General features: G+C 38.8%; 1 protein-coding gene across 1 annotated transcript in view; it reads right to left on the bottom strand.

The window, feature by feature from the left end:
* Window positions 1–3056: 3056 nt before the first annotated feature.
* Window positions 3057–15530, bottom strand: part of ipmkb (inositol polyphosphate multikinase b) — an 82045-nt gene continuing 69571 nt past the window's right edge. Inside the window, exon 5 of the mRNA XM_043712365.1 lies at window positions 3057–7102. Coding sequence (XP_043568300.1) covers window positions 6471–7102 — 632 coding nt within the window. The 3' untranslated portion in view covers window positions 3057–6470. The remainder of the gene's footprint in view (window positions 7103–15530) is intronic.

The following is a 15530-nucleotide window of genomic DNA, read 5'->3' as shown; positions in this document are numbered from 1 at the left end:
ACATAGAGTGGCCAAGTCAAATTGGCAGATGTAACCATTAGGAACAACTCAAAGCATATTCAGGCCAGCTTCCAAGAACAATATGTTGTGGGTCTAACCAGGGATCAGACCATTTTAGGCTGGGACATTTTTTGCTGGAGTGCAGTAGGTTGAGGGGTGACCTTACACAGGTTTATAAAATCATACCAGGTATAGATAAAGTGAATGGTCTTTTCCCGAGGGTGGTGGATTTCAAGACTAGGGGGCATACTAGGGAGAAGATAGTGATTTAAAAAAGACACAGAGCAATTTTTTTTTGCACTGAGAATGGTATGGAATGAACTTCCAGAGGAAGTGATGGATGCAGATACAGTTACAATGTTTAAAAGACATTCAGTTAAGTACATGATTAAGAAACGCTTGGAGGGATATGGGCCAAGCGCAGGCAGATGGGACTAGCTTAGTTTGTGATTATAGTCTGCATGGACTAGTTGGACTGTTTCTGTGCTTGTATGACTCTAATAAAGGGGCAAGTGTTGCTGTTGAGAGCTGATGAGTTAAAATGTGTGTGTAATGTACAATTCCTCATGGATTTTCACCCCTTCTTGGTAGTACTGGTACTGTTACAGAACTTCACACTTATTTTACCTTATGCTAAGCTTTCTTGGTACTCAGTCCACTGACAATGTGAAAGCATAACCTGCAATCCAAAGCATTTGAGTGATCTGAACAGAACCTTTTGATACCTTTGCAGACTTATTTTTAAATTCAGACTTAACAATGGGATCGATGAACTGCAGTTTTCACAACATTACAACGGTCTTTTAAGCCAGAATCTGATTGACACCCACTTTCTAATACGTTACAATGTCACAAAATCCAAATGGCAGAACTGGTACTGTGACAGGAAAAGGTCAGTGGCAAATCAATATAAAGTTGGAAGTCTTGCCTCACTTGTTTGAGAAACAACTCGAGTCGGTTATGGTTGACTGATTGGGCAAAATAAATTAAAATGCAGTTAGGAACATCAATGCTGTTTGATCTCCTGGTACAGTTTCAAAAGATTCTGTCTTTGCTCAAGAAAATATTGAAGACTCACTTAGGAACTTGGGCAGTACATTAATCAACAGTTGTGCACATCAGGGGGTGAATAAAATCTCAGCCATTTGTCTTTTGATATCCAGACACATTGCCCAATGTAGCACAAAACCCAAAAAATTGAAATCAGGTCTGCACCAAGCATGACAATTCTCTTAAATTAACTCCCTCATTCTAGTTCCACTCAATAATTCTCTGGTGCAAGAGATGACAAACTCAAGTTGTTTAGCATTATTTACAGAAAATTTATTACGAATTCCATTTTTGCCAAATATACAGCCTTGTGATATATCTAAATATTTTTTCATATTAAATTACAAAAGTAAGCAATCTTCAGTTAGTACTTTTGATTCCTCTGTAAAACAAGTAGCACCCATTACATATCAGCAGTTACCCCTGCATTCCACCTACAGCAAAACAAGTTATGCATATAATTCATCACAATCAAAATAAGGATAACAACTCATTATATTTTTTGAAGATAGTTAAGTCAGACTATAATGAGATACATTATGGATGATTGATTATAAATAATCATAGTATATGAATGTGCACTTACAGCTTTTCTGATATTTTCATACCAGTTCCAGCGTAATTTCCCATAATACTAAAGTGTCTGTGTGCTAGCTCAGCAACAAAAGGGGCATTAATTCTCACTTGTTTCCTTCAAGCTGCAACTAAAATTGTATTTTTATCTAAAATTAAGAGAACACGCTTTCAAAATGCTCTTGTTAAAAGCAAGTCATGATTCATCCAAGAATGCTGCTGGAATATGAACATTTTATAAATTAACTGTATATTAAGGTGACTGATGAACTTTGAATTAACTTGGACCAAACTGTGCAATGTTAGATTACGCAGGAACTGGTCCACCTACCAGGAATGACAAGTAGATTGTGTTCAAACTTAATGCCTAATCTAAATAGGCAAACCATTATAAAAGGATGCTGACTCACTAAATAAAAGGTAAATTATAAAATTTATTTCATATGACAATAAATTTCCCACTTTGTTGGAACTGTAGGAAGAACAACTGACAACTTAGCTCTCAATTCCACAGATCCCACCAAGGTTGCACACTGAATGCTGGACTCAACATTGATTTGAATCAAAGCAATTTAAATTAACAATCACATTTCACAGTTTGCTCTCAGGTACATGACAGCAAACTTCCATTTGGAAGAAGTCAAGCTGAAATTAGATTGAGGTCTGGTGCATGCACTGTTCTCTATTTGATGCCACGCTTCACTATAAACGACAAGTGTGTGCTGATGCAAGAAGAGGCAACCCATCTTCACCTCACTCCACTCTCACAGCATAATGAAAAGTGAGCAGTTTCAATCAGTGTAAAACCCACCACTGTTAAAATGTCAAGTTTGTACTCTGTATCGATTTGAAAAAACAAAAGACAAAACATACCACGCAGTTTACATGAAGCAGTGCAAACCTCATTGAGCAGTGACTAATCAAAATTAAGACTGAATGTAGGGCCCATTGATAATTTTTGGTTACTTTTAAGGTAAAACGGAAGAAATTTTAAGGTACTTTTAATATGAAATGCACGTATCGAGTAGATCAGTTATTTAAAATAAGCTCTTGAAGCTGTATTTTATTTATACACACTGCATTACGATAATTTTCACCTCTCTATACAGAATATTTTATAAGGGCAAATTTACAAAACAGCATATATTATCAATTTTACAAAAGTTTTTTTTTCATAATATTAATTTCTCAACAGCTGTACAGCCTGAATACTGAATAATCCCATTTTGTTCACTAGATTTTATTTCAAAAAGGGAACTGTAACTGCAAGATATTGGAGAGCAAAACTGCTGTTGTTCAATCAACTGAAGGTTCTTTATCTGAAAATGTGTTGCTGGAAAAGCGCAGCAGGTCAGACAGCATCCAGGGAACAGGATCCAAGGAAGGGCTTGTGCCCGAAACGTCGATTCTCCTGTTCCCTGGATGCTGCCTGACCTGCTGCGCTTTTCCAGCAACACATTTTCAGCTCTGATCTCCAGCATCTGCAGACCTCACTTTCTCCTTGAAGGTTCTTTATGTCAAATGCAGAATTTCCGGTTCAGTAGAAGCCACCGATCGGTAGGTTGCAACCACAATTGCTCAAATATAACTTATTCCTAATGCAGAAGGAAAATAAGCTGATAAATAGATGATTTACCCATGACAGAAAAGCTTTGCATCATGAGGATTCTACCGCATTGATCCAATGTTTTTATTATTTTAACAAAATGGCAGTTCAAAGGATGTTTAAACGCTACCAAGTTTTATTGAGTAAAAGAATACCTAAATGATTTTCGGTATGCTTACTAGCAAATATAGAACTGTAATGAAATCTTAACGATGAGTCACAAAATACTAATGGACTTAACAATCTTCACACAGGTTTTGAAACAATTTCAAATTTAATTTGAGTTACGCAACCTGTACTCATGTAAAATAAATGCACTTTCAGCAATGAAGCAAATTCCAGCAATTGTTTGAAGGAATGACTTGTGATGGATTATAATAAAATATAGACGTTCCACTGTAGAGATGGTCACAACAAAACTTACAGCACAAACTGCCACTGAAAACAAGCAAATCAAATCCAAATTAGTGACAGTTGTGACTACTTGCTGGCATTTGATTTCCTATATTAATGTAACTTACATTAAACAGTGTGAATCTGAACAGCACACCACAAATAAATACAGTGACATTACTCGCATAACAGACCTATTGTGAGATGATAAAAAACGAGATTTGAAATCTTCAGATGAACAGGAATATATTCCAAAAGGTGAACCCAGTATAACAGAATGCCCAATTCTAACAGCTGACACAGGCAAAGTCAACCATCTATTCAACCAGTCATTTCAGGAATGTTACACAAAGAGCTGCACATTCATTGGGAAATGAATTTTGCATGATTGTGATTGGAAGTGTTAAATAAATGTTGTGCCCAGCACACTTAGCAAACTTAAAAATCTTGAGGCAACTAAAATTAGTAAATTTTATCTCTTTCTAGATTAAAAGAGAAAGATATTTTCATGTTTCCTTTAAATTGCCTATTATAGATGCCCAGAGAGTTCAATCAAAGAGATCACATATTCGTGACTCACCAAGCTCTGGTCAAACTCGTGATCAGCAAAAGATCTGATGCTCAACTCCATCACCATGGGCAAACTTGTTAGAACTTACAAGTAGAGCTCAGTCTTGGGGAAAGAAATTAATATAAGATTGGTAGAACAGATGAAATTAAACAAAAGGAATAGGTAACAAAAAAATAAACACACAAACTAAAGCCTGCTGAAACCCCAAATATCAATTGTTATTCAGCAGCATCTTTTTCCTTAGAATCTATTTGATTAGGCGAAAGGGAATCTTGCTCTGTTTAAAAATGAAGCCAGTTCCATTTGCCCCTCATAATGCACATGGATGCTCAGAGGACAGACAACTCTGATATGCCACCAAGTAGAAAACAACCAAGCCCAAATCATCCTCAACGTTTAAGGATTAAAATAGGTAAATTGTTTTTTTTTCTCCCCAAAGTCTTCACAAATATTCAGTAGTACTGAGGAACAGAAGATTGAGCAGGATCTATGAGGAATATACAGCTACATAATGTAAACTTCTCATTAACAAACATACAAAAAAGCATAGTTTACAATTAAAAAATATTTCAGAATTAACTTTTGTTTTTAGAAAAAGCATACATTATTTGGTCAATACATTTAAAATGACAAACAATCTTCACATGCAGTCTTCACTTGTACTACTAATTACTACTGTGCCACATTTCCCGTCACAACATTCGCCTGCTGAACCCTGACAAAATAAGTGATAGCAATGTGGAAATAATTTAAAACGCTATCAAAATATCAAAGTACACTGATTTGTGCAAATGTAAACTGTAATGAAAGGAACCCAATATTCTGAAGTCTAGTGCATTTTTAAGAACTGCAAAAAGTATTTTAGGTTTAGTGCTTGCATGGATTTTTTTTCTCAAATACACAACTTCACTGGTTTCAAGCATTTGGCCTTTTTTTTCCAAACAGGAACAGCAAAAAACTTGTCATCGAGTTCCAACAAAGTTAAGTCATGAAAATGAAATCAGTTACACAACTAATAAAAACAGGGGTCATCTCACAGGAGTCAAGTCAATTCTGGGTGACATTAGCATACTGTGCAACTGCAGTTGCTGGTTCACTCAGCATTCTAATAGTGAAGGCTACAATACCAGTGGTCATTGATCAGAGAAGTTAGTGTTCAAGTACTGAATATTCTTGGACTTATGGTTGTGTCCAACACAGCAACAATTCTTGGTGTGCTGTCTTATAAAGGCAAACCCAAACATCAGCCTACAGGAAAGTGAAAGAAAATCAAATCATAACTTGTGAAATTGGGTGTTCAAAAACTAATTTTGGTAATAACAACACAATAGGTCACTAGTAATGAATGACCAAATGAACAAGTCAAAGTGTGTGCATTTTAAAAGTAGCCTAATATTAGGAGAGATGACGAGAATCCCGTTGAATATTTCATTCAGAGATACAAGTTGAACTACAAAGGCAGGAAGATGGTTGGACTTTGCCAAAACATACTTTGTCGTCTCCTTTCTCAGCTCAACTTCTGCAGATGTCAGCATACTTAAAAATTGAAGGAAAGAAATTGCAAAAAGATAATATGCATATTTTACTCCATCCCGTGTAAAGTCTTAACCTGCAGGAGTCCAGGTGACTTGATGTTTGTGCATTAACTTACTGATAACGAAAGAAGCTATTGCGAGACTGAAATTCTCCAGGAATACTAGCCGAATGCATCAAAACAAAGAGACAATTGACAATTTCTATTTTACATAAGTGGGACCAAATTTTTCATATGAATTGCTGCAACACAACTGTTTAAAAAAGCTAATAAAAACACATCTCCAGAAAAGTGGCAGCAACATCCCCAAAACAATCTTAAGTCTGACTAACCTGGTCTTCATTGAAGATAGCATTAGTCCATAGGCACAAGTTCCATGCCTAGGATTGGCAGGCAGTTGGTTACATACCTTAAAAACCAATGACCATCATTGAAGTCGGTGGGTTTGTTGCAAACAGTGGGAGCTCATAAATTTCCTTGTCAGCAGTTGCTAAGGGTCAGCTGCCCTCTGTAGGTTTTTGGAACCGTTTCAGTGGCTGTCAATGATGAGTTGGTAAGTTTTCCTGAGCTATTATAAATATTAGATCAATCACCAGAAGTACCATACAATGAAAAGCACATACAATACACCTGGAATCACATTAGAAACACAAAATTATGCATCAGAGCTTGTGCAGAAATCAATAAAATTGCTCCTCATTTATTTCCTTGCTCCCAAATACCCCCATCAAAAAATAAAAAAATTAATCATCCAGCATATTTCGTAATACACTGATTAAATGTTTCAGCCCATAAATGTACTCCTCGTCTTTTGTGTTGCTAGGGAACACATGTGCAAAGTCTATCATTCTTACATCAACCTCTGGAAGCTCCTGAAGCATGCTGGAGGTATGCATCAAATCCTTCTCCAATTGTTTTATTTCATTGCCATTTGGCTGTCCAGGTGAAATGAGAGTTAAGCATTTGCATATGCTGCGGTCTTGCTCTGCATTCTTCAGATGTAGTGGGACCATGCTTTGATGCGCTTTGAAACACCCCTTCCTGTGAAGTGCGTACATGTTGGAAAGGCTCTGACCAACTGAAGCTTCCACCATTCTGCTCTCGCTAGAGTTCATGACATGGACGTTATTGTTGTGTTCCACTACTTCACCAGTTCGCTTTGTTCCCTTTGGTGCTGCTAGTTTGCGGGGTGCATCTCCAACCCCCATCGCTGTCAGCTGAGGCGATCCCTCATAAACAAACAGTAAAGAACTTGCATAGAAACAGAGCTTATTTTGATTCTCAAACCACTGCAGTATCCTTTCAATCTCTCGAATACTTGCGGCAACAGCGTCCTTCCTCAAACAGCTTCCATCGTGGAAGAACCTCGATAAACCTGAAAAAGATTGGCAAAACAAAATTCAAATGAGAAGCTCACTTCAGTTCCTATTCCTACTATTAAAACTAAAGGGGGAAAACAATGTTTCTCTCCAGAACAGCCTTGATGGCACTGCTGCCGCCGGCAAGCAGAACTATAGATCAGTTACATATACAAGGGATAAATATTTGACAGAACATTAGGCAGAAAACTTCTATTCTTCTTCAAATAATGCCATGCAATCTTTCTGTCCAGTTGAGGGGGACAGGAGTGTCCTTGGTCTAATATCTCATCTGAAGAATGCTACCTCTAAAGGTGCAGCACTCCCTTACTATAGCATTGCAGTGTTGGCCTCCACTACTTCCTCAAGTCTCTGGCTGAGATTCAACCGCAACCTTCTCACTCACATGAGAATGATTGGACCACAGTTGACACTGCCTAGACTCCCAAGAATAGACAATTGGTAAGCATAACCAGGTAGTGTAATTACATAATGCATGCACATTGATTTGCTCCACTTTGAAAAGTGTCTGGACACAACAGATCTCTTTGAAAGCATAAGCGTAGAAAAAGTGAGATAAAATTTGCTGTTTAGAACTGCCCCATCAATCCTAAAATTACAACTCCAGGTTGCCACTGAATGTACAACACATTAATAAATCTTTGCTCACATTACAGATCATACTCAATATTTCATAATCTAAACAATTACCTCTTATGATAATCTACCATGATTTTAAGTTGGAAACAGCATTTGCTGATTACAGTTGCATGCAAAGATTTATCACCAGAAAAAGATATTAAATTCACTGTCTATATATGTAATTAATTGCTCCATTTCATCAGAGAAGCTAACTAATTCTTTTTGCATTTATAGATTGTGCGCTAAACACTTGAATTCTCGAATAATGTCTCAATTTCTGCAATTAGAAAGTTACCAAATGCAACTGAAAATTTCCTATAACAGTAAAATCACTTGAACTCACTACAAAAGCTAATATAAGCACAGGGTTGAACATCTTCCCCTCAGGAAATGTACACCACATTATACCAAGATAAAGGCACTTTTGCATATGCAGGATTTCACTTCAATTCAATAAAAGGGAAATGGTGTTTTTATGGTTTAGTTTCTCTGCATCAGTGTATGGCCATTAGCTTCCGTGAAGCTGTTGCGAGACTCATTGAGTGCCATTTTGCTTTTTAGACTGCAACATCACAAGACACCATTTGGTCCATCCTGCCTGTATCAGTTTTGTGGTCGTGCTTGCTTTTTGTCCATACCTGTGTGTTTTTTTTAAAATCAAGTATTTGTCAAATTCCTTTTATAAAGTTACTACTGAATTGGTTTCAATCACTCTTCAATCACTGCACATGTACATTTCATCTTGGTACTTTGGTCAAAAAACTTAATTTTGTGTCTGGTTACTGGCCTTACTTGAAATAAATTCAACAGGAAGAAACTGTCAAAATTGATCCCTTATATTGAACATTTCCATCAAATTCCTCTCTTAAACATGACAATCTGAAGAACTTTCCCTGTGCTGTAGATCTCCAAGAGTCTATGTGCTGTGGGCACAGCAAGTGCCATCAGATATAAAATTCTCCAATTGTAATCCAACAATACTCGAAGAGTGATGATATTTTTCAAATTACGATGTTATGAATGTTGAAGGGGAGCTTGTCTTTGTCCTCTAGGAGTTAGAGTCAACACAATTAGAAGGTACTGTTAGAGAAGCTTGACACCTGACATTAATGTTTCTTGCCACTCATCAGCTCGAGCATGTGTGTTGTCCAAATCTTACTACATGAAGGAAGTGACTGTTTAATAATCTAAGGAGCTGCGAATGGAACTGAACACTGCACAAATCATGAGCAAACATCCCTAATTCACACCTTATGGAGGCAAGGGATCACTAATGCAGCAGAAGATTGGCCTGGGACAGTACTGTGAGGAATCATGCAGTGCTTATCTCCACATTCCCACAAGGGGGAAAAGGGCACTAAAGTTACAGTGGCTGTATGGTTAAAGATATTGAGCTGAAATCACAATACAAATAGACATTTTCAAAATAGAAATGTTCAGTGGTTTAGTGACAAATCTCTAAAGGAGTGAGAACAATCACTGTACAACTGAAATTATATTGGGACTGAAGCCATACAAGGAAACTTAACACTGGCATTCATTCATAAAACTGTAAAGTTATCCTCTACAACTACATGATATGTTTGATAGTACAACTGGATTTAATACCTTTGTCTGTTTTTCATTCTCAGGATGCAAGTGGGTGCAGCAAGGCTACACTTTATTGTTCATTCCTTGATGTGCTGTCAGGTTGCTGGAGGGATGTTTGGGTTAACCACAGTGTGGGATCAGTGTTACCCGAGGTTAGATGAGGCAGGGTGCAACGTTTCCTGCTTGATGTTACTGATTGCTGCATTTTTACTAATAGCCAGCAGTGTTCCAGGACTACATCATAAATGCCCAAATGTGGGCGTTCAGTTTCACAACTTAACATGGTAGGGTTTGGACTGGAGGCTGTTACACAAGTGACATGCACATGAGAAAACTATTCCTAAACCAAACCCGTTAAGGAAATATCCAGGGCACTATAATTAGTTACAGTGCTCCTTGGCTAAGAAGAAAACAGGAAACCAGCTATGGTCAGTAGCTCTGACTAAAAGTAGAACGATGTAACCAGGTAGGTCAGGGCAAGATTCCTCTAATTTCTTTAGATGATCAAATTTCTTGGACAGGCTAAAAAAATGCCTAGAAATTTGCATCCTAGGATGAAATGTATTAAGGGTCAAAAATTGATGGGGTGAAGAAAAACCTAAATTCGAAATCTCAAAATTATAAAAACTTTGACAGCATCAGAAAATAGTGACATTAATTAAAAAGCAATCAATTGAGATTTCTTTTCAGTACAAACTTTAAAAGCAATTCTAAGGGAGAGAAATAAATTAGTCCTTCAGAGAAACTGAAGTGCCAGTATGCAAGAATGGGACCACAGAACTATAAAATACCAAATCAATTCCATAGCTTCTTGAAGGCAAGGATGACTTCATTGTTTCATCTGAAAGTACAGCCGCTGCTGCCTCCACTGAAACACTTCCAGGATGTTCCATGCCTGTGATAATTTTTTTTTAAAAATTCATTCACGGGGTGAGGGCATCACTGGATTGGCCAGTATTTATTCCCAACTGCCCAAACAGCAGTTAAGAGTCAACTGCATTGCTATGGGTTTGGAGTCACAAGTAGGCCAGAACAGGTACTTCCCACATTAGAGAACTGTGTTTTTTTTATGACAATCAGTACAATGGCTTTGTGGTCATCATTAAACTCTTAATTCCAGATTTATCTCCTTGAGAGTGGAGTCGCAGGTAGATAGGATAGTGAAGGCGGCATTTGGAATGCTTTCCTTTATTGGTCAGAGTATTGAGTACAAGGGTGGGGAAGTCATGATGCGGCTGCACAGGACATTGGTTAGGCCACTGCTGGAATATTGCGAGCAATTCTGGTCTCCTTCCTATCAGAAAGATGTTGTGAAACTTGAAAGGATTCAGAAAAGATTTACGAGGATGTTGCCAGGGTTGGAGGATTTGAGCTATAGGGAGAGGCTGAACAGGCTGGGGCTGTTTTCCCTGGAGCATCGGAGGCTGAGGGGTGACCTTATAGAGGTTTACAAAATTATGAATGGCATGGATAGGATAAATAGGCAAAGTCTTTTTCCTGGGGTCGAGGAGTCCAGAACTAGAGGACATAGGTTTAGGTGAGAGGGGAAAGATATAAAAGAGACATAAGGGGCAACTTTTTCACACAGAGAGTGGTACGTATATGGAATGAACTCCTAGAGGAAGTGGTCGTGGCTGGTACAATTGTAACATTTTAGAGGCATTTGGATGGGTATATAAATAGAAAGAGTTTGGAGGGATATGGGCCAGGTGCTGCCAAGTGGGACTAGATTGGATTGGGATATCTGGTCGGCATGGACGGGTTGGACCAAAAGGGTCAGTTTCCATGCTGTACATCTCTATGACTATGACTAATATCTCCAGTGTGGAAACAGGTCATTTGGCCCAAAAAGTCCACACCGACCCTCTGAAGAGCATCCCATCCAGACTCATTCCCCTAACTAATGCACCTAACCTCCACTTCCCTGGACAGCATGGGCAATTTAGCAGGCCAATTCCCCCTAAGCTGCACATCTTTGGACTGTGGAAGGAAACCACAGCACCCAGAGGAAACCCTCACAGATACAGGGAGAATGTGCAAACTCCACACAGTCACCCGAGGCCGGAATTGAACTTGGGTCCCTGGTGCTGTGAGGCAGCAGTGTTAACCACTGAGCCACTTGAATTAAACTTAACTTCAACTTCCACCATCTGCCATAGCAGGATTTGAATTGATGTCCTGAGAACTTTACTTGGGTCCCCTGATTAACAGTCCAGCAATAATACCACGAGGCCATGGGTCATATGATGCAGGGAATGTCAGCCAAAGATGGATGGACCCATGGCTATAACCTGAAGACCTCCTATAGTTGATGATCTGATACTAATATAATCGACTTCAAACAGTTACAACCATCTTCCTTTGTGCTAGATATCATTCCATCATACCCAGACACTTCTCCCTGATTCTCACTGACTTGAGTTTTGCCAGGGCTCTGTGGGATCACTTGGTCCTGTCTATTGCATGCTGCTTCTGGTGTATTGCATGCAAATACTCCCATGCTGCAGTTTCACCAAGTGGGCACCTCATTTTTGGGTATGCCTGATGTTGCTCCAGCGCACCCATCTCAGGCTGGTCTCATGACATGATGACAATATTTCATCTGACCAAATAAGCCTGTTGGACTATAACCAGGTGTCATGTGGCTTTTGACTTTGATGATAACGTTACAGGGATATACAAGTTTACAGACTGCGCTCAAATACAGTTGTGCTGCTATTGATGGTTCATAGGACCTCATGCTTCCCCAGTTTTGAGTCGCTAGATCTGTTCAAAATCTGCCCCATTTAGCACAGTGGTGCTATCACAAGATGATACAGGGTATCAAAGTGAAGGTGGAACGTTGCACAGTTAGCATGCACTGGATACTCCTAAACAATACTTTCATGGACAGGTAGTTTGATGAATACATAGTCAAGTAAGTTGACCTCTGCTCAATTCCCTTACCATCTGACACAGATCCAGTCCAGTACTCAAGCCCTTTAAGATTAAGATAGCCCCCTATCAAAAGTATGCTCTGTGCTCTTGTCACTCTCAGTGCTTCCTCAAGTGGTCCTCAACAAGGAGGAGTACTGATTCATTAACCATAGTGTCAGTAGGTTATAATCAGCAGAAGGTTTCCTTGCCCATGTATGATGCACTGAGACTCCATGGGGTCCAGAGTAAACGTTGAGAAGCCCTAGGTTCCAACTGTACACCTCAGTACCCCGACCACTGGTGCAGCTGTCCTACCAACAGCAGTTTGATACAATTGAGTAGTCAGATAGTCTCCAATAATCAACCACATTACTGTGCATCTGGAGTCACATGTAGGCCAGACCAAGTAATGACAGTAGATTTCTTTTGCTATGTTCTATCCCTAGAAGGCTCTGCGGAAGGGAAATCTAATCAAAGATACTGCAATAGGAACTAAAATTGGAGGCTGCAATGCCTTGGTCAGTTAAAATAGGTGTGCAGCTCTGTGTAATAATGTTAACTGTGGTTGAAGGCAGGTATCCAACTCAGCAGAGTTGAAAACCCAATTGAAAATAGCCAACATAAGACATACAAGCACGGATCTTCTGATTTTGTCTCAAATGGCGAAGTAGTAACATTAAACAACAGCATCTGCTTACACACCTTGAACGTTTTTACATTGCACTTACAACACTAAAAAACCCAAAGTTGTATCTTGCAGGCTGCCCATGACAACAGATGTAGGGCAGTTTGGTGCATTGCACTAGTAGGCTCCATACTTAACCCCAATTTGTCCAAATTCTGAAGATTTTATTTAAATACAAAGCAGAATATCGGCCCTGTGCAAAGCCTAAAGCCCAACCCCTCTCTCCCGGTGAGTGTACCTTAAAATAACTCAAACATTTTGACAGCAGCGTTGTACAAAAGCACCAGGAGACTGAGCATTAATATGTTACATTATAAAACTACATGTCCTACTGAAAGCCTGGGATCCTAAATCTCCCAGCAACTCCATACAACACAGAGTCCTACTGAGTTGATGTCAGAACCCATAAGTCAAATATTGCCATAGGACATGGAATGCTTCCTTAATTAACTTGACGTGCCCAAACCTATTTCCATCTTAGAGAAGGTCAAAGGGAGACTTAACAGATGTGTACAAATTGAGGGGTTTTAATCAGAATAGATAGGAAGAAACTGTTTCCACTGACAGTAAGTCACCAGAGGACATAGATTTAAGATCATTAGGAAGTAAACCAAAGACATCGAATAAATGGTTTTGTTTTCCACAGATGACCTGGAATATGCCATCTGAAAGGAGATTTAAAAGTAACTTCCAAAAGATTGTTAAATAAATAAATGAAAATGTTTTTAAAAAACTGCTTGGGGGAAATAGCACAGGAATTAAATAATTGGATGGTTTTTGCAAAAGCCAGTACAAATATGATAGACCAAATGTAGTGTAATTCATTTGTGTGAGAGTATTGTCAACGGATGTTAATTAAAAAGTGCTTTGATTTCACCTGACTAAGGAGCACTGCTCCGAAGGCTATCATTTCAAATAAACCTGTTAGACTATAGCGTAGAGTCGTGTGACTTCTGACCTATATTGATAATGTAGTAAAATATTCAAAGTCATTTCACAGGAGCATTGTTACATAAAATGTCACCAATTCACAGGTATTAAGGCACATGACCAAAAGCTTGGTCAAACAGTTGAGTTTTAAGGTCTTTCTTAAAGTTAGAAAGTGAAATGAAGAGGTTATTATTTTGGGTGGGGGGGGGCATGGTAGGGGTGCTCCAAAATTTAGTGTCCAAATGTGCAGTTGCGAATATTGCATTTAAACTCAAGGTGCACAAGAGACCAGAATCAGATTGGTGCAAATATCTTGGAGTGGTGTGGGGCAGTGGCAGATTACAGAAATGGCAAGAGAAATGGTCATGGAGGAATTCAAAACAAAAATTAGTACCAATACAGGTCAAAGTGTTGCAAGACAGGAGAACATGACTTGGTGTGAATTAAACTGGATGGCTTTAGGTTTATGGAGTGTAAAATGTTGGGTGTCAACCAGAAATGCATTGGTCCTATCACTCACAGGGTGGACAGTGGCACTTGTAACAGAAATGTTTCATTATTAGACAAGATCCGAGGATGCATGCCAACATGTCTACTTTTTCTACCTTTAAATGTTTTCAATCTGGCTTAAACCATAGTTACCATGATCAGTAAATCAGAGAAAAAAAAACTGTAGTGGCATAATTCTCAATCCAAATTATGGCAATTGGTCTCAATCCGTTTCTCTTTGATTCGCTTTATTCTACCAGCTAACCCACTTGATGCAGATTCTACTAGTTTTTTTTTAAAAAGTGTAAATCACTTAGCTGATATAATCTCCATGTGTCTCTCGATAGAAAAACTACATGCATAGGTTAGGTGTCCAAAAGAAGTAAAGTATTGGGTATTGAAATAATGCACATGAATGGACACTGAACAACTGGATTCAAAACATCAGATAGTGGCTCTAATATACTAATTTACTTCTAAATTCATTCATGGCATGCAGCTGTCACTGGTTGGGCCAACATGTATTGCCAACTCCCTTATACCTTCTTTAACTGCTGCAAACCATCTGGTGTAGATACGTCTACGATTCTGTTAAGGATAGAGTTCCAGGATTTTGACCCAGCGACACTGAAGGAATGGCAATATGTTTCTTTGACAGGATGGTGAATTGTTTGGAGAACTTGCAGGTAATGCCGTTCCGATGTATTTGCTCCATTTGTCCTTGTTCTTCGAAATCGTGAAGGTATTGGCTTTGGAAGATACTTGGTTAGCTCGCCGAGATGTTGGGATACCATGCAGATGTTACATTACCATACTGAGTAACATCATCAGTGCGAACTGATGATGTTACCCAGTATGGTAATGAAACGCTTGCACAATAAGCCAACAGCTTGGCGAGCTAACCAACTTCCTCATCCACAACCCGAGCTACAGACCTTCGCGAGAATCTTAAATTTGGAAGCTGCAGCCTAAGGAGCCTCCGAGGATTTCCATATCGCATCATGCAGATAATATACATTACTGCTTGTGGTGGAGGGAGTGAATGCTTTTCAATGTTTCTCAATCAAATGATCTGTTTTGTCTTGCATGATGACAAACTTCTTGAGTGTTGTTGGAGCTAAACACCAGACAAGTGAGGTGTATTCCATCACTCTTGACTTGTGCATTCCAGATAGCAAACAGGCAAGTCAACC

The sequence above is a fragment of the Chiloscyllium plagiosum genome, chromosome 22 (genome assembly GCF_004010195.1).
Source record: "Chiloscyllium plagiosum isolate BGI_BamShark_2017 chromosome 22, ASM401019v2, whole genome shotgun sequence".
Taxonomy (NCBI): domain Eukaryota; kingdom Metazoa; phylum Chordata; class Chondrichthyes; order Orectolobiformes; family Hemiscylliidae; genus Chiloscyllium; species Chiloscyllium plagiosum.
Note: the sequence above shows the minus strand (reverse complement) of the source record. Positions and strands in the feature narration are given on the sequence as shown.